Source organism: Rhinopithecus roxellana, chromosome 6 (genome assembly GCF_007565055.1).
Source record: "Rhinopithecus roxellana isolate Shanxi Qingling chromosome 6, ASM756505v1, whole genome shotgun sequence".
Taxonomy (NCBI): Eukaryota; Metazoa; Chordata; class Mammalia; order Primates; family Cercopithecidae; genus Rhinopithecus; species Rhinopithecus roxellana.
Window position 1 is genome coordinate 144,916,498 of NC_044554.1, and position 24,211 is coordinate 144,940,708.

Genomic DNA, 24,211 nt, shown 5'->3' on the forward strand with positions numbered 1-24,211 from the left:
TAGTAAATTAGAGTATTTGTGGGGAAAAGCGCCATAGGAGGGGAAGAAATTTGCTCTAGTAGAGAATTTGAGGAGCAGGCAATATTTGTGGTGGTCCTTGAATGCTCGTTAATGTTTTACCAATTGAAAGAAGAATGAAGAAAATAGAATTCAGAGGGAGCAGAATAGATAAAGCTACAGAAATATTAAAATACTTGGCATATTTGGGAAACATCAACACATAACAAAAATGCTAACAAGACTATTTAATAGATCCTTTGCTTGATTGATGTATACATCCATCCTCACACACCTGTTATATTTGCAAAGGCTCTGTTTAGCTGCCTTTATGTTCTGTTCTGAGTCATGCAAATAAAAAAAAATCAGTGAGCTGTTTTTCATATCTCATCAGTACAGCGTAAATCTTAAAAGTCTTACTCAACAGCTTCTCCAAGAATATCCCTCGCCTCTTTCTATAGATGAATCTTAGGCAACTAAAATGATTTTTGACTATTTAAATGATCTGATTCTAAAGAACCAGGAAATTACTTATAAGATGATAATGGCCACAATTTTACAGTGTTTTAAAATAGCTACGGTACTTAGAATGTATATGGTATATGCAACTTAACAAACATCTGAGTCTTGTCAATACGTTATCATAACTTTCTGAAAATGATGTAGAAAAATAAACTTCCCTGTCACTGAGCCTGAAAACCTGTGTAAAGAATTGGTGTGAGTAATGCTTGTGATTAAGCTTTAGATACGATTAAGCTGGATGAGAGTTTTAAGCATCAAGAGGTTGTGTTAAAATTATCTAGTGTATCTTATAACTCCATGATGATTACCATTACTTAACAGAATTGTTCAACAGAGGTGGCATGATGGGTGTGTACTATTTCCTACATTTGCATCTGCTTTATCTTTCTGTAACTTTTGCATGCAAAAGTTGTCTTGTTTGTATAAATTACTTCTTTAATTATCTTTTAATAACTTCTAGTAATGCTGATTTACCTCAATCGCCACTATTTTTGCTGTATCTAATCACCTAAATTAAATACATAACAAAACTTTACCACATATTCTTATTTTCTGCTCCAAATGTATAAAAAATGAATATTTATTTAATATTATTTTATTAGTTATTAAATTATGAATAATGAGCAGCACTCATAAATATTTATTAAGTGGATGCATCAATCAGATGCTGTTAGTGCTTATAATTGTGAGTGATTAAATAAATAACTCTCTAGAAAAGACAATCCAATTCTGTGGTCCCGCTGTAAAAGATTTTAATTTTATAAAAACAGACTCTAAATGCCACTTGCCTTCTTGCCAACGAAGAGAATATTATCCATTGCATAGCTACCAGAGAAAAAATAAAGAACCTACATTGAGAACTTTCTGAATTCAGCTCTGTCTGTATGTATACACTCAAAATGAAACAAATTGGGGCAATTTACTGAAGGTTAAATCCTCTAAATGACATTCAACTAAAACATGCAGGGAAATGGTTTGGGAGGTTTAAATGATCAATTTAATTGCCTTAATTCTCTGAATTGCTTTTCAAAGTAGACACAACCCTTTTGCATCTAACTGAAGATTCTAAATTGGGGGTTTAGGGGTGTTTGTATTTTACTCTCAACACCCTGAATCACATATGCATTCTATATAACCTGAGTCTTTAAAATAGCCCAAACCTCAGTGTTCAAGAGACCAGAAGTTAGATGTTTTACATATATGATCTGCCTATAGCTTTCTTTCCAGGATCCAGCACCTTTCAATTTGTCAGCATTTTTACCCCAAAGTCACAGGGAAGCTTTTTGAAGAGCTAAATATGCTGACATAGCCTTGTGCTTTTGTTCTTAAATGTTGGAACATAGAGTGTCATTTCATGATATTTTATTAGTAAAATCTACCTAGTTTCTATTTAAAATTATTTTCTCTAAGCCCCAAGAAAGGAGCAAAAATTATTTAGAAGCAAAGTAGCTCTCTGAACCTTGTCCGATACATAAGAGTTTTCCAAGTAAGCTACAGTTTATGACTCAGTAGTTCCTCTGAGTTAAGAGAGTGTTACTGGACTAACATATCCTTGAAGATACAATTTGAAATACCAGATTTTGAAAAATGATTTTAACGAGTTTTAAGAGTTTATTTCAGAACCTTGTACTGCCACTGAGCGGTGGTGGTGATTTTTTTTTTTTTTTTTTCCTCTCACCAAACTGTATTGCAAATAAACCTTTTGATGTTTAAAAGTTTTTCTTTGGCAGCTAAGAAAAACACTCTGGAAAGTTATAGTTAGTGAATTTACCCATGTATAAATACCCCTGAGCTAGTCTGTTATCCTATGGCATCTGGAATAAAGGTGCTATTATTTTAGATTTCATGATTGAAGAATAGAATAATCAATTCAGAGAGACCCTGAGGGGAAGATTCACTCACATATGCGGTGGAAACTTGTAATCCTTGTGTTTTTTTAGATTTTCCTACAGATGAGGAGACATAGATGAGTTCGTGCTTTGATGCATCTAGTGACATCGCTTCCCATTCATGCCATATTATAGTTTGATCACCAGTTCTTATTTGAGATGATTAACCTTAACATTTCTAGGAAAACTACTTTTTTGTTAATCCTGTTGTTACTATTACTTTATTTGCTTTTTGGGTCACAATAGCTGGACAACTATTTTATTTGCAAGGGCCCTAGCCTTGCGCTTTCTGCTGCAACATGCCAAGCTAATCAGCACGGCATTCTGAGGGATGCATTAGCAGACTTAGGTCTGACAAATAGGCTCTATAAATTATTTAAAGCTTCTCTTCATTTCTTGCAAAGCAATGTTTGCTGAGCTTCTCCATGAAAAATTAGTGTAATTCCAGAAGATCGTGATAGATTTGCAAGGTAGGAATTTGGCCTGTGCTATTCACAGACATCTGCATAGTTATGAATAAAGTAGAAGTTAAATGAAACTGTACAATTATTTTACATTTGGTTATTTGAACCCTTTCTCTACTACTTTATTCAATGGCCTTTGAATAAAAGCAGCTGTGTCTCATGGCTTTCTATCGTGAAGTGTTCAAATGTATACAAGGTGGTTAGATGTAAAAACACTGTGAAAGTATGGATAATAGACTGCCCACTTTCTGTCTATTGCAACTTCCCTGAGGTTTTGTTTGCAGGGCCCAGCTGCGTATACAGACATGATGGAATTTGGTTTTCCAGGAACCTACAAAAATTACACAAATAACTCAGATTTTTAATGAATAATACACAGACATGCACCTGCTTCAGGGACTTCATAGATTAGTCTTGTGACCAATGGAAAAGCCCCTTGGAATTCAATTACATGGATGCAAAACAGAAAATAAAACTGGCTACACTTTTAGAACTAATATCAGCAAAATGTTAACTAGTTCTCGGAGCAAGCTTTTCCTGAGGATTAGGTTGTTTCAATTTGCTTTGCTTCTGTGAGACTTACTATAAAGTCGTAATATTCTGCTCATATTATTATCTACTATTCTTGCAGCTGGAGCCGCTTGCAGAAGATATTCTCCACCAAAGCCCGAATATGAATGCTGTTATTTCTTTACAGAAGATCATTGAAATTCAAAGTATGTCTTTAAAGTTTTTTAAAAAATTCTAATCAGGTAAAACTAACTAAAATTATATTGAGAATTATAGTACAAAGCAACATTTATTTAGAGTTATAATTTGCACATATGTTCTTACATATATATCTTACTGTGTTGCTCTTAATGCAGCAATCTTATCTTACACTGATGACAAAACGTAGAGACTCTAGATTTAGAATCCTCTTTTTCTCATGTGTTTCAGGCGTTTGGATTTTTTACCGTTATGAACACTAAGCATTTACCCAGAATCATGAAATAAATGCAGAAATTGTGATTTTGTAATCCAATCTTAATGAAGGGTAGTTATCTCCTAATGATGTTGGAATTCAGCAATCATTTACTGATTTATGTGTGTCAAGAGAGGAAAAAAATTAATGAGAAAGCCTCTGTGTGGGAAAATCCAACTTAACAAAACAGGGTTAAGTCATAGGCTTTTTTTATTATCCAATTCCCTTCACACTCATACATACACATAAGTGCCCATGAGTGCACACACATGCTGAAATCAAGCACAAACTAACATGAAGATTAGCATGAAGAGAAAAACCAAAGGGCAATATTAGGTGTCAAGGAGAATTAGGAAAATCCTTAGGTTTGCTACTGTCCTGTAGAAGCATTTATTAAGTGCCATTTAAGAAGCCACTTGCCAGCTATGTCTTTGGGTCATTGCCTTTGCTTGTTCAGTAGCAATTTGGAGATATGTGTTGACTGGAGTTAAATTACCCATTTATCTGATACTGTGAATATTTACACATCAGGCCATACAGGAACTAAAAATAATTCTCCACTTAATCTCACTTGTGCTGGGACTGAGGACCATATGTACCCCATAAACATTTATTGACTACATGTCATAACTGAAATAAACTATAAATTTCAAAGACTTTTAGGGATAGAAAAACATTCAAATGCTGGGGTGCACTATTCACATCTCTGATATAAGCCTAAAGTACAGGAACTGACAGAGACAAAGAAGGAAAGGCTGGAGGTGATTTCATAAGCTTGAGAAGAAAATCCTGCCATTGTCCTGTCTTTGTCTTGTTTCCTCTAGGGCTAGATAAAGAGGGTCTATTGTATGTCATTCTAGATTTCAAAGCAAGGAATCTTGAAGTGATCTTTGACAGCATTCTCCTATTCATCCACATGCAATCCAATGTATGCTTTCAAGTCATTAATAGAATGAAAATATCTCAGTCTTTATGCATATTATTATCTTTTTCTGAGCGTTGTTTAGCCATTACATACACAGAGTGTTAAAATTGATTGTTCCTATGTATATTCTGAGTATATCACTTCAATAGGCATTTTTGAACTCTTATTACATGTTGATCAATTACCAAGGCACAGAGGTTATGAAGAGGAAGAAGACATAGTTTCCGCATCAGGGAGCTAACAGTCCAATGAGTGAAAGACAACCAAGTAAATAATTCCAATACAGTATTCACAGAGTACACAGGTCATGGAGAAGGGGTGGTCTGTTTCTTCAGTCCCTTTCAACTGGGGGTGAGAGGGACTGGAAAGTAAGGAAGGTTGCTTGACAGTGATATAGCCTGAGTTTGGTTCTTCAGAGCTGAACAGCATGTTGGATAACTGAAGAAAGAGTGAAAATGCTTTGAAAAGAACAACAGAAGTGAAGGACTCTATTTCCATTTAGGTATAAAAAGTCATAATTGCTGTACATCTTTAGAAACTCTACTGTTGCCTTTTACATTGGATCTCATTTCCTAGTAATGGCTTTTCACTGCATAGTTTTTTCCTTTCACCACTGATGTTTTCAAGTGACCTCTGCAGTCTGCTCTAGCCAAGCAAACCTGTTTGACTCTTGAAAAAGACTGAAGCTACTATCAAAACTTGCTGTAGGAGTATCCTGCCGCTAAGGATTGTAAATTCCACTTTTCTGCCCCAAACTGCATTTGACACCACCCAACACTGACCACTTGTCTGTGAAATCCATTTCCTTCTAAACTCTTAATGAGTACCCCACCCAGCTTGGAGCATTATTGCTGATCCAGTAATGCCATAATTTCTTGAGACCAATATATGGTGGTTCAGTGGTATATTTATTTTCAATGTTTTCTCTTAAACATATCAAATATTTAAATGTCTCTTAGCTCTGTTTCCTAAATTAGAGGATAATCATCAGGAGGACAGGAATCATATCTTTTTGTCTCTGGATGTCCCTCCAGGAAGGGTTGACAGCAGGTGTGAAGTGCATGGGAGGCTGGCCATTAAAAGTAGGCAGATTTGAGTACATAGGACTTGAATAACTCTTCGAGACCACAAACAACAAAGGCCATAAGCAACCAGAGCTCCTCCTGAGTCAAGGATATATGGTGTGGTGGACACTGATTTTGGTATACCCAGAAACAATGCACTCTTCACGTCTACTCAAAAGGAGTCTGGTTTTATTAATGAATCTGCCACCAGATATCATGCATCTCAGGGGAAGTTCAACTTAGCTCAAACTCCAGGGGAGCTGTTTTCAGTCTAAGTCAGTCAACCCACTTAACAGTGGTTGGTTAAGAAATGGGTACGTGACTCAATTCAGGCCAGTGAAAATCAGGACCAGCTTTATGGGCATTTAGCCTGCATGGTCACATAGGTCCCACACATAGAAGGGCCCCATGCTTACTTAGTGTAAGGCTCTTGCAGTTGCTGCCTAAAATTCTTACTGCATTTTAAAGCAGCAGCCCATATTTTCATTTTGTACCAGGCCCTATAAATTCTGTAGCCAGTCCTGATGTGGTATATTTATTTTCAATGTTTCTCTTAAAAATATCAGATATTTAAATGTCTGTTAGCTCTGATTTCTAAATTAGAGGATAATCGTCAGGAGGACAGGAATTATATCTTTTTGTCTCTGGATGTCCCTCCAGGAAAGGTTGACAGCAGGTGTGACGTGCATGGGAGCCTGGTCATTAAAAGTAGGCAGATTTGAGTAGGTAGGACTTGAGCAGGTAGAAAGTCAAGGTGATGGTGATGTCAAAAAACGTTTACCAAGAAGGAATGATAGTAGCATCACCACAAGGACAACGTAAATGTCACTTGAGAGGGCTCTGAATAGTGGGTTGAGGTTTGTAAAATGAAAGAAAACGCAAGATCAGAAAGCGATCTCTCACCATTTGAGAAGTGGAGTGAAAATCGTTAGTGAGAAAGTGGTTCAGCACTGTGGCTTTGACCACTGTGTGGTGCATTTTTATGTGGTTATAATTGCATGTCTTTGGGGCCACTCTTCTATACTAAAGGAACAGAAAAGAGCCCTCTAGTGTCCACAGAGCAATAAAATAGAGTGGGTATTTCAGAGTCTCAAACTTCATAATGGCTTGGGAAATTAAAATTGTGGGCTCCCTGATTAGTAAACAGTGCTTGACTTCCTTACAAGATATGAAATTGCACTCTTGCTTCTCCCTGTTTTATAACCCATGCTTCCATTTCACCTGCTCCTTTGGGACTCCAGGACCCTAATTGTGTTCCTCATTTCCCCTTTGGCAGAGAAAGTGGTAGGGACAGGTTACTTAATCTGTGAGACCCAGTTCAAAATGAAACTGTGTGAACTCTTCCTTGTTAAAAAATTAGTAATTCCTAGAGGGTAGCAGCAAAGCACTGAACCAAGCATGGGGTCTTTCTGAGAGTGGGGCACTTCGCAACTGCACAGGTTACCCATTATGAAGCCGCCCCTGAAGGTAGTCTTTGTTCAACAGGAGCACTTCCTCTTCACATACGTCTCTGAGTGTCACACAAGTGCCTCCTTTCAACTTTGGGGGCTGTTCAGATTTCAGCCCACCTCCTAGCCCAGGTTCTGAAGGGTTCTTTTGTGCTGCAGTTTAGAACGACAGTATCAGAGAACTACGTTACTGTTGAGAAGCAGGTCTGTAGCATGTGGGAAACATTCAGGCAAGTTTTTAGATAGCCTTATCCCAAGGCACATGGCAAGGTGCTGACAGGTCTCCTGTGAATTTCTTTTTGAGAGCTGAGCCCCCCAACTGAGAGTATGCAGGTGCTGGAGACTGTGATTAGCATTGGCTCCTTGCCTGGCCACATGTATGTGAATATTTTCCAACAGGATCATTTATGTTGTTCTGTCCTTGTTTGTGTTGCTCATCCAGCTGAAGAGAAAAGGCCTTACCAGGCCACAGCAGGGCAATGATTTCTCCTGACAGGTGAAGACCCTTCCTGACAGGAGAGGGTCTGGTTCCATCTTAACATGATAGATGGCATACAAGGGTCAATTATCTTTGAGATGACAAAATGGAAAAGAAGTTTCATGTTATTCCTTAAGAAATTAAAAATAGAACTACCATATGATTCAGCCATCTCACTTTCTGAAGACTTATCAGAAAGAATTTAAATTAGAATCTCAAAGGGATGTCAGCAGTCTCAGTACATTGTGGCACTATTCACCATAGCCAAGAGATGGGAGCAACCTAGGTGTCCATTAGTGGATGGGTAGGTAAAGAAAATGTTGTATAGACATAAAATAGAATATTATTCAGACCTACAGAAGGAAATTCTGCAATACATGGCAACTTAGCACAATATCTTTTGATGGCAGATACTATTTCTGCTGTGTTCCTGTTAGTTTTTAATTACCATATCTTTTGCACAGTCTCTAGTATGTATTAGGTGCCCTGCAAATGTGTGTTGAATGAATGAATGAGCTAGTCTGTCAATGTTTGCCACATTCTTAAGCCTGGATTGATTTTTGTAGCTAACCTCATATATTTATACTCCTTGGCACACTCATGCAGAAGAATGAGGGATTAAAAAGACCAAGCAAAATACATGAGAGCTCATTTCTTCTCCTACCTTCATGACCCTCAAGGATGAGTCATTTCTAAGTTAGGAAGAACATGAATTATTTTTGTGAGTTGCCATTTCCATGGGTAAGCTTGGGGTGACAATTGTCAGAGCTGGATCTAGCACTTGGCTAACTGGCTGTAATAATCAACAAGTGATGCCAGTAACGAGTCAGTCCGGAGTAAGATAAAGAACTCTCACATGGATGTTTCCTTTCCTGAAACCCACCCTAGTGATTTACAGCATCCACGCACCATTGAATTCTTTCACTTTTCTGCATGGCATGCTGGGCGCCAGGGTTCTGAAACACCACTTTTTATACCGGTGCTGGCCCATTATAACTTTTTCACAGATTTGGGAGGAGAGGAACCATGAAGTGAGTTTTCCATAAAAGTAAATTTATTTAGCTTCAAAGACTATCACTTTAAGTTCTAAAAACATGTAATGAATGATATTGATATTAATCTGTGAAACCCCAAAATATGAGGACCACAAGTATAAAGCCATAGTTTCCTTTTACTTATTTATATTTCTTAGTGAGAAGAGTATTCCTTTTAAGTGTCAACCAATTTTATGGAGTTCTTGAATGATAATAATGATAATCATAGCATCTTTTTTTTTTGTGGATCAAGGAAACATATACGTGCACAAGGATTTGAGGATTTTTTCACAATTTTGCTACAACCCTGCAGTGGTTTGCTTCTGACAAGTTGAGAAACACCAATGTAGGAGATTTTTAAATGATATGAATTTCATTGTAATCCTCTCCTCCACTCAACAACCATGTGACAATGAGCAAGTCATTTGTTTGAGGAATTTCACCAGGAATGACATGACACATCACTAGAATTGCTTTTCTAAGTTGGTGCCACTGTGGCAACAAAGTGGCAAATAGGTAGAAGAATCCTAAAAGAACAGTAGGAATTTTCTGCCTGTAGCTCCACTTTCAGTTTTCCCCGCTCTAGGAATTATCCCTTATTCAGTGAATTGAGGTCTTTTTAGAATTTCTTATTATGCCAACCAAGGCAAAATGGTGGCACAGGCAAGAATGAGGAATGGACAGTACCTGCAATTTCACCATATGCTTTGTCAAATGTATTTTACATAAATAGAGGAGTAATTTCCATGTTTCTTGTGTATAAAATTTGTAAGTATAACTAATCCTCTATTGCTTTAAATACATACACACACACACACACACACACACACACACACACACACACACACACACACAGTATTATTTAGGGCAATGAGAAGTGAATTTATAGTCCTCAGAACGTATCCAACTTTTGAGGACAATTTGAAAAGGGACATGATTTCCTTTGTTGCCGGGGAATGTTACAAGTAACTATGTAATTGACTAACGCATAATCAGTCGTCTGTATGGTTCCATACCAGCAATGCACAGAGCACACTCACACATTCTAGAGTAATAAGAATGAAATCAGATTTTCCCTGGGAGATGAGAGGCAAGTATATTTGACACCTACTCCTTGTCAGAACTGTGCTTGACTTATGTTTAGTATGTGTGTGTGTTTTTGAGTGAATGACGTCTTCCTTCTCCTTCTCTTCCCCTATGTTATTGTTATTCTTTACTCTTATTCTTCCTCCTCTTCCTATTATTATTACTAATATTATTATTATATCTGTAGTTCTGGGAACTAGTCTTAGAAGTAACAACTGATACTAGAAAAGAACAAAGGAATGCTAATTTTGTTGATTTTACTTTTTACTATATTTCCAATGGGAGATAACTCATTGGTAAAATAAAATACTAAATAAACACTGTCAATGTATTAGAATGGATAATCAAAATATGTGGTACCTAGTTTTCTTGACGATTAAGAGAACTGGTCATGAATTGAAGGAAAAGGCTATAAAAGTAAAATAAGACTATATTTTATGTAATGTTACCGTAAGGATAACAACCATTGTCTTTTTTATCTGAAATACCATCCTCTCTCATCATTATAATATCCTCTACCTGCCCTACTCCAAGGAGAAGGGGCATTTACATCAGATAATCCAGGAGAAAATCCAAATTGTTTCTAAACTGAAAGGAATCTGTATACATCTCTTGTTGGTGGAGAAGTTATCCAATGTTTTGACCTCATCGGGCTATGTACACAACTAAAAGGGTTGTTTCTCCAGATTGCAACATGTGCTGCATAAATTATCTCACAGACTTTACTAGCTTCTTGACTCCACATCAAAATTCAAACTCAGACTCAGTTTTTCTTCTTTCTTTTTGTCCTCATCTATTTCATTTTTATTTTCTGCCTTTTTTGTGTGTGCATCCTATTGAGATCCAGGGGAGAAGGACAAGAAGATATTCCCAATATTGGAAAGGAGCTTTTAGCTCATAGCCATTTGAGGTTTTATTTCAAGCAGGGAAGGAGCATGATAAAGGCTGCAAATCAGAAGATTGTGCTTGCTCTGAAGACAGGAGATTATCAGGGCTTATTGTCAGATGTGAGCAGTTTAATTCAGAAGTATAATTGGTATAATATGGTAATTGACTGACAGGGAGAGGATTAATAATTTCTGGGTTTTCTGGCTTGGAAAACTAAGAAGATGGTGGTGATCAGCTCCCAGATAGGAAATTGTGAAGAAAGAAAAGGTTTGAAAGGAAATGAAAAATATTAGACTTTAGAAAAAGACACTTTGCTGATCGAAAGTCTTAATGGTTTGGGGAGAAGGCAGTGTCCTCGGAATATACATTCTCACTGCATTGAAGTTACAGAGGAACATTGGATGAAATTATTTACACAATACAAACCCTGTAAGATGTTAGCAAATAATAAATAATGTAATAATACTGAGCGCTTACAGTATATAATGAGGTACTATTAAAAATTAATTCATTTAATCTTCTTTAGAACCCTGTAAAGTAGTTACTATTTTCATTCCCATTTTATAGTGAAGTAAACTGAGGCACATCAAGGTTCATTGTATTCCCCAAGGTCACACAGCTAATGAGTGGGCGAAAGCAAGATCATAAACCAAGCAATCTAGATCCAGTCTTCCCTCTTAGCCTGTAAGTTACACTATGTCACAAATAAGTTGATACCTTTTGCAATTTTTGTGTAGAGATTTTTCCCATTTCTTCCCAAAGTGACATATTTAAATAAAATTTAATTTGAGTTAAAATTTGGAATGTGGGACGTTCTGGCTAATTGAGATTTACCCACAGTCAGTTCTGGAAGCTCAGTGCCAAATTACAAGGAGTCATGGAGCTGTGCGTCCACTTTGGAGCCCCCTATAAACTTGTAAAATACATCTAATCAGAAAAAAATGCAAGGATTGGCAGAATTTCAAATCCCTGCCCTGTTGAGTTTAAAGCCCTGACTGTTGTCAGGTGTGAGCTGCTATTTGTCATATATTCTTTGGCTTTAGACAGAGGCCTTGACGTTAGAGTCCTGGGCCAGGCAGACCTTCATTGAAGAAAAGCAGCATTCGGCATTTTCCCGCTATTAACCCTGCCAACCCTCGCTTGTATCACAGCCAGGTCAGACTTGTACACATGACTTTGTGAAAGTTGATTTTGAACTTCTAATTAACCATTCTCTTCAAATGTTGAAAGTCTGGTTGTTGTGTTGATGGTGCCCTAATACTAGAATGTATCAGAATAAAAAAGAAAAATCTGCCATCTGCTATGGGACACAATTTTGGGGGGTGTTTTTTATTCCAACTGTATCTGCAATTTTTTTTCACTCACGCATCTACCAAGGGAAAACTAATTAAACCAAGAAAATGAAATAAAACTATGCATGCTTCTAGGACTGAAAACTCTTTGTGGATTATGAAAGAGTAGGAATACTTTGTAATCATATACTCAGGTGTTAGCACCCACATCAATCTCACACACACACATAATACCATGATACCATTCTCTGAGAACAGGACATACTAGAAGAAAGTCAGGTTTAAGGGAAGATTATTTCCTAAGTATTTACATATATTATTTCTAGTCCTCACATAATTCTGCAATGCACAGTTCTTTCCTCATTTTGTTCATGAATAACTTGAGACTTACTAAGTTTAGGTAGCTTGTTTAAGTTCTTTCTACTGGTAAGCAGTAAAACTAAGATTTTAATCCTGGTCTCACTGTGATGTCAAAGCCCATTTTCTTTCTATTAAAGCGTCTATATGACCTTCCTGTTCCCACTCCGTTTGAAAAATGAGAACAGTGGGCCGGGCACGGTGGCTCAAGCCTGTAATCCCAGCACTTTGGGAGGCCGAGACGGGCAGATCACGAGGTCAGGAGATCGAGACCACCTTGGTTAACACGGTGAAACCCCGTCTCTACTAAAAATACAAAAACTAGCCGGGCGAGGTGGCGGACGCCTGTAGTCCCAGCTACTCGGGAGGCCGAGGCAGGAGAATGGCGTAAACCCGGGAGGCGGAGCTTGCAGTGAACTGAGATCTGGCCACTGCACTCCAGTCCGGGCGACAGAGCGAGACTCCGCCTCAAAAAAAAAAAAAAAAAGAAAAAAAAAAAAAGAAAAATGAGAACAGTGTTCTACCAGATTTCCTCTTCCCAAGTAGAACAGGATAGACACTATAACAGGCCTCTCCTAAGATGTAATAGAGTCTGCATACATTAAAACAATCTATTGTAATACATTAGTGGGCTTGCTGGAATGTCAGCAAATAGGAGAGGGGAAAAAACATAAGCTGAAATTTAATAAGAAGCAGTAAGTAACACAAAAAAGCAGAATATCTCTGAGCAAATAATGGCATCAGTGCTATAATGCACAAGAAAGCTTGAGATCTGCATCAAAGGGATATGAGTTTGATAGATACTAAAGAGTTTTGATCTTTGTCCACTCCTGGGTTCTGGAGAAAGTCAATAAAATTCCTTCCTGGAGGAATGTATTTCTAATTTAGACCCTCAGTATGTGCAGAGATCAAGCCCAACAAAATATGAATTCAAATACACAAATACATACATATTTTAAAAAATGAATAAAATCCAATGCACAATAACACAAGGCACTAGGGAGAGTCAGCAGAAATGAGATATATCAGAATAATAAGCCTTATTTGTGGAGTTAAAATGGAGGAGGATTACTTTCAAATACTGACAATAAAGAATATTCATTTATTTTCACTTCGTCATGGAAACCCACTAAAACAATAATAAAGTTTTCTTTTTTTCTAAAGACATAAACTCCTATGGATAAAGAATGAGAAAGGATACCATCTGTTACTGTCTTAGCAGACCTAAAAAGGTGAATCCTAAAGCAACAATGGCAAGCCTATCTCTGATGGGATGGATACATCAGGCTATTATACCCATATGTCATAGAATTGTTGACTTGCACACTTAAGGTACTGTTTTATTGTCTAGTGTTTAATTCCTCATTTCTCCTCATTCATTGCCCTTTCCTGTCTTCACTTCTTTTTCCATTCAGCATTAAAATTATAACATTCATTTGCCCTTCTGCCTTTCAATCTACCTTACCAACAGTCTTGTCCTACAACTTTACCGATCTAAGAAAATCTCAATGCTGGATATACATGACAAACAACTTTCCCTGACGCTGGTCTTCCAGAGATTTCTCCAATGCAGGTCTTCAAGAGACTGTCATGACGTATAGTGGTTTGACCTCTTATAAACTTATAATTACCAAGCCTAAATGGGCCCATTACCATTCTACTGCTTTCTTCTCTTGACCCAACTTACCTTTTTTCAGTTCTTTTAGTGTGCTGTTTTTCCACCTTCCTCAAGACCTTCATATATTTTTCCTGCTATTCCTCTCTTTGACTACTTAACTCCTATACATACTTCATAGCTCAGCTTAATTGTCCCTTGATCAGATATACACTTTCTGATTATGAGATTATTTTTATAATTTCATAGAATGCAGTACCTTCATTTCAGTAGCTTATTTCAGTGTGAGACGTGTACTCGTATAGCATGATCATTTGATTAATGGCAACCTGTAAGATCTACGAAAGTATCCATATCCGATATTTGCAAAATCAGAATGCATGGTAGGTAATAAAAGCAAAAAGTAAGAGTGTATTACTCCATGCTCACACTGCTTTAAACAACTGCCCAATACTGGGCAAAAGAAAAGAGGTTTAATTGACTCAGAGTTCCACAGGGCTGGGAAGGCCTCAGGAAACTTATAATTATGATGGAAGGGAAAGAGACATATCTTACATGGTGGCAGGTAAGAGACAGCAAATGTGTGAAGGAGGAACTGTCGGATACATAAAACCATCGGATCTCCTGAGAACTCACTGACTCATGAGAACAGCATGGGGGACACTATCCCCGTGATCCATTCACCTCCTACCAGTTCTCTCCTTCAACACGTGGGGATTATGAGGATTACAATTCAAGATGAGATTTGGGTGGGGACACAAAGCCTAACCATATCACTGAGTGATAGAAACAATCCTTTGAATGCAATATCGTTTCCCATGTAGTGAAATTGGAATAAAATTGACTGGTCATCCTGACAGTAATAGTATAGCCCTCATAAAAGTTATACTTCTTTGGTGGGTTAACAAATTAGCTTTGCAGATTATTCATAAATAGCTTCTGATTAATGCACTCACATCTCCGTATCCAAGAGACTGACTCTTCCCCAGAATATGAGTATTCATTTCATCTAATACCCCTTAATCTGCCTTCAGGCTTGCTAAGAAAACTGGAATAGCCATGTTTTTCTATGTACAGGGAGATAATTCACTATTCACGTTGGCACTATTATTTCCAGGACATGGCATAGTTTATTACTCAATAAAAGTTAATTTTCAAAAAAAGATTGGTTTCTAATGCAACATTCAATGCATTTTAGTAATATGTGTCTCAGGGTTTGAATATATCAAACCATTGACAGAGAGGACGCTTGAGATGTATGAAAGGAACAATTCCTACCAGGTTTTTCTTACATCTGTTATATGTTGGGAGACTATCTTGGTTTGGCTTCTACCAGAAACAGATTCTGATACACAAGGAGTCATGTACAAGTAATTTATTTGCAGGTGCAGGCATAGGGAGAAAAGGAAGAGGAATTGTAAAGAGTGACAATTTCCAGGTCCTTCTCTGATTTAACTAGAGCTTCCCTTTTAAGAAAAGTGTGCAGGGTCCTCATGGATACCAGTTGTAAATGATATCTAAATTTCTGGTCTGGGAAGAAAACGAAGAAATACTCAACATTGCTACCACCTGGCACACCAGTCATGGGTGCTGTAGTCAGTGCTGTAGCTTGTGACATGCATGAAGCTACCAAGCTGTTAAAAGATAGAGTTAGGGGCCTGGTGCTGGTGGCTCACGCCTGTAATCCTAGCACTTTGTGAGGCCGTGGCAAGCAGATCATGAGGCCAGGAGTTTGAGACCAGCCTGCCAACATGGTGAAACCCTGTTTCTACTTTAAAAAGTACAAAAGTTAGCTGGGCGTGGTGGTGCGCACCTGTAATCCCAGTTACTCATGAGGCAGAGGCAGGTGAATCGCTTGAACCCAGGAGGCAGAGGTTGCAGTGAGGGGAGATTGTACCACCACGCTCCAGCCTGGGCGACAGAGCAAGACTCTGACTCAAACAAACAAACAAACAAACAAACAAACAAACAAAAAAGAAGATAGAGTTAGGGGAAAATTCAAGAAATCAGCAGTTAGGTATGAATAAGATATGTTCAGGAAATAGGACCAGCCTTCCATACAGCATTTACACTCTCAATACTTTTGCTACAGAGATTTTGTCAATTGTTATACATTACAACTTCGCTATGTATTTATTTGTTTTATGTTTTGTTACATATTTTAATTTCGCTATCAACATTATTGGCTGAAATGAGCTCACAAACAAGTGTGAATGTGAATTTTAAAAATGAGTGCTCTACTTCTATTTCCCAAGCGAGTTGATAATGAATATGTAACTTGAACAAAATGTTTGTCAATATTCATTATTCACCAAGGGGACAGAGTTAAATCACAGATGAACACTGAAGACACAATGCTGTTTAAGAAGCAGCAGTTTCTACCTTAAAATTTAGTTATTATTGACCAAAGCAAAACAAAAATAAAAACTAAAACCAAAAGGAACAATTTAAGAAGTGCATTTGCAGAAGGTGCATTTATGTAATGCTCTATGAAACATTACTTTTTATTTAGGTAAAATGACTATAATTTAAAATTTTGTAAATCAATTTTCAGTTTCTAGTATTACTTTTAAAAGTTCAGGAGTGAGGTAATAATTGTTCTTTCTTGACTCCATTAGCATAATTTCTTGCAAATGATACAGTGTCCTTAATTGCTTCAAACAGGAAAATCACTAATTAATAATAATTCTTCTATATATTTCATTCAATTTATAGAATCAAAGTAAAGCTTTTGTAAATAAAGTTGCCCAAAAAAGAAAGCAGGGAATTATTGTGAAAGTTATTTATTATAAATTTTGGTAAAAGTGTAATACTGATAATAAAATCATTTGGTTTTGCATTGATATACAAATTTAAATTTTGGTGGGACATAACATCTTATAGAGCAGGAATGTACTTAGCATTACTTATGGAGTACACAATTTTTATAAATAATTTGATAAGATTTAATTATAAAGGTAATAACATTTAATAACATTTAATAGGAAAGGGATCACAAGGCAAATCAATAAACAGAAACTGACTCAGAACATTAAAAATGTACTTCCAATGTGAAGAGGAAAGTGTAAACGTAATGAAAAGATAAATTAAAAATATAAAAACCATGCAAATTGAAATTTTAGAGACAAAACATGCAACATTTGATATTTTTAAAAGTCTGCAATTTGGATGGATTAATGGCAGATTATGCAGTACAGAAGAAGAAAATGAGTGAAGTTGAAGACATAGCAGCATCTAAATTTTGTAAAATTTTGAAGAGTCAAAAACAAAGAAAACTTTCTGACGTTTAACTTGTTTGTGTTACATAAAATGTTTACCAAAGTGGAGTACGCTGAAAGGAGATATAAGACAGCAACCATGAAACATTTGGAATAAAATAGTTACTCATTTCAGTATTTTAAAAATTAAAAGTGAAAATATTCTGCTTTTAGCAGAAATTGTTCTGCGCTTACCATGTAGCACCATAGTTGTAGAGACTATTTCTCAATGAAAATTATTGCAGTCTCTTGAGAAGGATAAATTAAAGATGCCAAAAATTTCAAACTTATTAACCATACAATTAAGGTTTCAAGATTATAGGCAATTCTATCAAAAAGCCTAAAATATTTACACCCCATTGAAACAAATAATACATTTTTCATAAAAATGTCAGTATATTGTATCAGTGAGCGATGTAGCTACAAAACTGATTAACATATGTGATATTCAGCAGGAATAATAATTCTGCTTATGTTATTTTCTAAGGTTCAGATAATCAATATAAAGAAGAAGCTAGTAGCCATGCTTTGACAAACATGAATTACACAATTTTTATTTTTTGAAACGAATTTTAGTTGTAAAAATAAATTTTGAATAGGACTATTTTATAGGCCAACTAATAAAAATAATTTCTTGGCCAACAAACATTTCCAAAACATATAATTTTTATTTTTAGCCGCATTTAGCCTCAGAATAGCTCCAATTTAGATGAAAAATTACCTGGTCACTAAATTTATGCACCAATTTTCAATGTGTCATAATTTTTGCATTTAAACAATGTTTTGGATCATGCCAAAGTTCTCTATTTATCTAAAAAGTGTATCTTAAAAACGTATTAACAAGTTTCAGAAAATTCATAGACTTAGGCTCTTTGTAATCCCCAGGTGTTAATAATCTCTGCGGTTGAAGGAGATAGCAAGAGGTTAAGGTTAGCAGAGCTTCTTTTCCTATGAGAACCTGGTGTGTAAAGATGAAAGGAATATCATTCAAATGGAAAGAAGGTTAAAAAAAGCAAATTTGGGAAGGAGTGACAGCTCTAAGACTCCAAAATGATGATGGAAAGGGGGATTTCTGGAGTCAGGAAGTTTTCAAATTAGCAAGGGGCTTTCAATTGAGAAAACTTTTGGTAGATAGGTGACTTGTGTAACACAGATTTTCATGAGTCAGCAACTGCCTATTTTTCCAAATTGTCCATTTCCAATAACAATCTGGTTTATACTGAAGTCCATTTACAGAGTACCTGCAGGATGCCCTCTCCTGGGTCTTGTGTGACCCAGTGAAACCCCATCTATGGCCTTCACCTCAAAGTCTTGACTGTCTACATTCCATTCTCTACTTTTTATCTTTATTGTAGATTCATTATTTGTGCTACTTTTGCCAGATAAAACAAAAATACATGATGGTGAAGGCTGGATAGTCCTTAAAAAGTGCTGAAAAGTGGTAAGATTTATACAGTGGGAAAAATGAGTAAGGATAGAGGATATGACTGAAGAGGGAGTGTGCATGTCCAATTTTAATGGAAAACTCTTGTTTTTTGCCAGTTGCGTAGCCATAGGAGAGCAACCCAGTTGTGGCTGGTTACTAATATTTGACTGCACGAATAACAGCTCCTGAAAAACCTAGCAGTCAACCTTGGTTCATTTCTCATATGTGATAATGGTGTTATTATTCCTATGCCAATAGATAGGACTTTCTTGCACATCTGTTTCTGTAACGGAAGAAAAGACCCTACACATCACATGAAAATATAACCCATGAATTATGGTGCTTGAATTGACTGCATATTGCACAGGCAGTGCTATATCCACTTCCATTTCAATTATTCTCCTCTATGAATAGAGATAGTGATCTATAAATGCATTATTAATGTAGAATATTTCCCTTGTTTTTATAGACTTTGCCAGAGGCCAAATAGAATTTAAATTTTTGGGTTATTTCTGAGTCAGGAAACCCATACATGTGGATAAAAGCCAAACTTCTAATATTTAATCTTAACTTAGCAGGATATTTTATACACATTAAATTTTATCCAAAAAGGTCTCAACTATTTTAAATCCTTCCTAGCACTGACATACATATGGACCAAAATTTAAAGGATCATGGTCAGTCATTCGGCTTAAAGATTGCTATTAACAATGCATACCTTCTGTCCTGATTGTGTTATGGAAATAAAGATGTTTGTTTGTGGCCTAGACCTCTCTTATTGAGAAATAAAACCCAATGCTTGAAAATTAAAGCCCTTGCTTATTCTAGATGTGCATATTATGTGCAAAGAGTCTTTGCTGACCTCTTCAAGAGTCCATAGGCTCATAGATTAAAAAAAAAAAAAAAGATTTTCTGCCATAGCAAATTTATTGTAACATCCAAGATTGATATGTAACATTAGATCAGAAGAATCATAATAAGTGAGAATGAGAGCAGGAATAAAACTTTCATATCATTAAGCCTACCACTATTATTTTATAAATGTGGAAATTGTGCTCCATTGTGATCCCGTGACTTCTCCCGGATTAGTGTGGGATCTCCAATCTGGAAATACTTTTAGTTAGCTCAATTTTCGATGAGGTTTTTTTTTTTTTTTTTTGTGGTGGAGTCTTGCCCTGTCACTCAGGGTAGAGTGCAGTGGCACAATCTTAGCTCACTGCAAACTTGGTCTGCCGGGTTCAAAGGATTCTCCTGCCTCAGCCTCCCAAGTAGCTAGGATTATAGGCATGCACCACCACGCCTGGAAAATTTTTGTATTTTTGATAGAGACGGGGTTTCACCATGTTGGCCAGGCTGGTCTCGAATTCCTGACCTCAAGTGATCTACCCCCCTCAGCCTCCCAAAGTGCTGGGATTACAGGTGTGAGCCACCACACCCAGCCTTCGATGAGGTTCTTATTCATACTCTTCAATGAGCCCTGTCTCCAGTTTTATGATAGCCTCAATAATTTACCTGGTAAAAGATACTTGCAATAGTGCAATTTTATGAGAAATGAAGAGTAGAATGAACTAGTTTTGACGTGATTGTCTCACATTGTCCAAATAAACTATAAAGTCAATAAAATGTGGGTCAACTGAATCACATATCTAAAGTACAAGGGTAACGTATCATTTCCAAAGATTATTTCTTTAGTAAAGAATTTGCAATATGCATAATTCTTTTAAGCTGAGAATTTTATAATTGGGCTTTTAGGTATTTTTATGTCTACTGGAAGGTGGGTGGAGGACAGCCAAGTGCAGAGGAAGAGGCAATTTAAAATTAGTGCTGAGTAAGGATTTTAGCTCCTCTGCCTATTAGCCATGTGATCTTCAAAAACACTACCTGACATTGCCTAAATAGTTGTCACTAGGGTTAAATAAAATTACAAATTATAAATGTAGAAACACCTAGCACAGTCTTGGCACATATTTAGTTCTCAATAATGCTAGTTTGTCTTTCCTACAGTCTTTTACAATTTGACCCATAAGCCACTAGCCATATGTAGTGTGTTTGTCAGAGTCCCCACATTAGCCGCCATAGAAAACAAGAAAAGGATGTCCTAAGGCATCAGTAGCTTTGTAAATGTCATCTGCTAAGATAATGTTTAATAATAATATCTTGTGTAACTCATTACAATATATGTACTTATAGAAGGCATATGGAATTTTCAACTTGGGTAATACTACAATAACATTGACTTGAAAGTAAGTTTAATAGTAGTGGACCCCTATGTCAGAAGGTCTTATTGGCATAGAATATGGGTGGTGAGACTGAATTTTCTCCCTGAATGTGACACATCTGTTCCTTCATGAAACAGTAAGATAAAGAAAGGCCAATCATGAAATATTACAGCTGGATAATATTTGACATTGTGATCTAGGGAAACTAGGCCCTGGGAATGCAACTCCAATTCAGAGATAACTTTCAAAGTTGAGAGATGTAGGGTAGGCCAAAGATACATTTGCAACCTCCCAAATCTCTCTTAGCATCTTCTAGTTTTGATTCTGTTACTTCCTTTTGGATTAGACATCATCGTTTCCCACTTGGACTTTTGCCAAGATGTGAAATGAGTCTTCCTGCCCCCACTGTTATCACCTTCCAATCCATCACCCGTAATCTCTTCAAAGGGATCTTTTAAAAACATAAGAGTGATTGTATACCTTGTCTGCTTAAAATGCCCCCTCATCATCCTCAGGCTGAAGTCCAGGATCATTGGTCTGTCATTTAAGAGTGTGTATTAATTAGCCCTTGCCTACCACAGCAGTCTCATCCATCCCACTCCAGACTCTTCCTGTGCTCCAGTCATTCCCAGCAGTTGATGGTCACCCAGTAAAACACAGAGACTCCAGTCTATGTATATTCGTATGTGCTGTTTCCCCTTCCAGGGATATCCCTTGACCACCAACTTGCTCTGCTGAAGATCGAGAAAAGATTTGGAAAGGCAATCAACACTTCAGGATGATCAACTATTAGGTTTTTTAGGAGCACATTTGCACTCTAATTTCTAATGGTCTTTCAAATACTCAGTCAAGTGTTATTTTTCCTGGCAAGTCTTCCCATAGTTTCCCATCACCTTAAACACATGTTCTACTTATTCCCGTTCAAGATCACCATGGGCATTTTACACACAGAATTGTAATTCTTAACTAACAGGGCTGTCTCACCTGGACCATGCATTTCTTGGTGTTAGGGAAGCATCTTTGTGTCCTCAACATGTGGAAAAGCCTTAGCTTTCAAAAAATGTTAGTTTTTGGATTCACTGACAGAATTGTTATTGTTTGGTGCAAATTAAAAGCTTTAGATTCTCAGACTATGGTCAGAATAAGGGATCACAGCAAGTTAAATAGTAACCGACACCTATGTCAGATGATCTTGTTGGCATGGGGAACAGATGGGGAGACTGAGTATCCTCCCATAATGTGACATCTGTTCCTCTATGAAACAGTAAGATAAGCAAAGGCCAATCATAAAATGTTAGAGCTGCAAGAGATTTGAGGCATCTCCCTATTTCAAGAGTCAGAAATAAAGTCCTGCGAAGCCTCACTAACGTCATTGGGATGGCAGCGCTGGGTCCAGAACTCTGTTATCTTACTGCCCAATCCAGCATTCATCCATTTGCCTTTTCCACTCAAACAAGATTTTTTTTTTCTAAGAAGTAAGCAAACACTGCATACCAAAGTTCTTGCCATCCAGTCAGGCTGCAGAGATAGTACTAACCTGGTGAGTCATGTCGGCACCTAGGGAGATTCTCTTGCTTTGATTTGGGGCTACTCAGCATTTCACAAAAAAATAGCCTAAGGGCTGCAAGAAAGCCATTAACTCTGCTCTTTCATATTTATCCCATTGGCATGTTCTCATGAAATGACCTTCTATTTTCCTCTCTTTCTCCTTTCCTGCCTCAAAAAAAGAAACATCAGTATGACATATGGATGGGCTCCAACATCAGCCAGTACATATATTAAAGTTTTAAATCAATTATTGTTCTAGTACACACCCTGAGGTTGAGAAAGAAAGAACATCCAGGACTAACAAACCTGATTGTTCTGGCAAAGTTGCCATTCAATTCATGCTGGCATTTCTGGACTTTTCTTTTTCTTTAATATTCCAACTTCATTTTCTAAAAGTTAATGATTCAAGTAGCAATGTTTAACAGTACGATTCCATTCATTTTCTCTGTAAGAGTGCTGCCTCCTGGTCTCTTGCGGGTTTCCCAGGGAGCGTGAAGCCCAGAGTTTGCTTACTTAGTTGCAGAGACAGCTGTCAGTCTGAGGGTGAGTTCAGGAGGCCATGGATTATTCCTCACTTTATTGCTGTGTGAGCAAGGGGGAGATTCAGCTTGGGAATATGGGAACTTCACAACTTGGCATTCTTAGATTGAGAAACAGACCTAATCATAACAGTCAAGAAACCAAATTACAACTGTGTATAACATGGGGAATTTTAACTTAACAACTCTCTGAGTTGGACTTATGTGAGTATTCTGATTATTACTGCTGTAATTACAATTCTTATAAAGTATGATGGATGTTTTTCCTAGGCAAGTATTGGAAGTCAGTAAGGATGGTGGCTGTGCCAAGGGGCTGTGCTCTGGCTGGTGCTCAGTTGCAAGAGGAGACAGAGACCGTTTCTGCCCTGGCCTCCCTAACAGTGGATGTGGAACAGCCCTTTGCTCAGGAAGACACCAGGTATGAATCCAGCATGGGGGAATAATCCGGGTCAGTCACATCCACATTCATCGTTGATGTTTGTGAAACTTCCTCCTGGCTTTCCTTCACCTGTCTCCTCCACTTCCACCACTTGTCCTCTCCAAAGCCACAGATGCCACAGCACATGCTTTAGGCTATCAAGAATTCATTGCTTCATTCTTCATGCAAAATGCAGAACTGGAGCATGTGGTTGCAGTTCACAGAGAAATAGAGGGGATGAGATAGATGGTGAGAAAAATCACGCTTTATCAGATAATTGAGTGCAGTTCGTTATGGAAAGAGCTGCTTGTGGGCTTAACTCCTTTTCCTAGTTATCTCTGTTTTTCCAGATGTTCTTTTCCTTTCTCTAATCATTTTGAAATTGCTGATATAACAAAGAGAAAGAGGAGAGTAGAAGATGGAAAAAATGCTAGACCATTGGATAGCCAAAATATATACACACTCCTTACATGGTTGTCCTTGAGGTCCAACAACTGGATAAAGGTGGAAGTTGCCTGCAAAGGAGACAATAGACTGTGTGTAAAGGACTGTGTGAACTTGGGGCTAATTTTACTTTATTTTCTAAGACAGAATTGGTTTTAATGTATCTTCTATGAATATAGATTTCTGGAGAAAAAAACACAGTTAACCTAAGATTTGGTTCGCTTGTTCTCTTTTTAAGGAATGTTTGTCAGTTTGTGCATTTGGTGTTCATCATTCAGTTCTACAGTAAATGGTACATTCAGAATTTCTTTAAAGTCTACCAAAACCACCACAAATG

General features: G+C 37.1%; 1 protein-coding gene across 1 annotated transcript in view; it reads left to right on the forward strand.

Moving 5' to 3' along the window:
• Positions 1–24,211, forward strand: part of HDAC9 (histone deacetylase 9) — a 907,594-nt gene that overhangs the window by 868,801 nt on the left and 14,582 nt on the right. The window contains exons 26-27 of the mRNA XM_030932454.1: positions 3,504–3,588; positions 23,283–23,430. Of these exons, the coding sequence (XP_030788314.1) occupies positions 3,504–3,588; positions 23,283–23,430 (233 nt within the window). The remainder of the gene's footprint in view (positions 1–3,503; positions 3,589–23,282; positions 23,431–24,211) is intronic.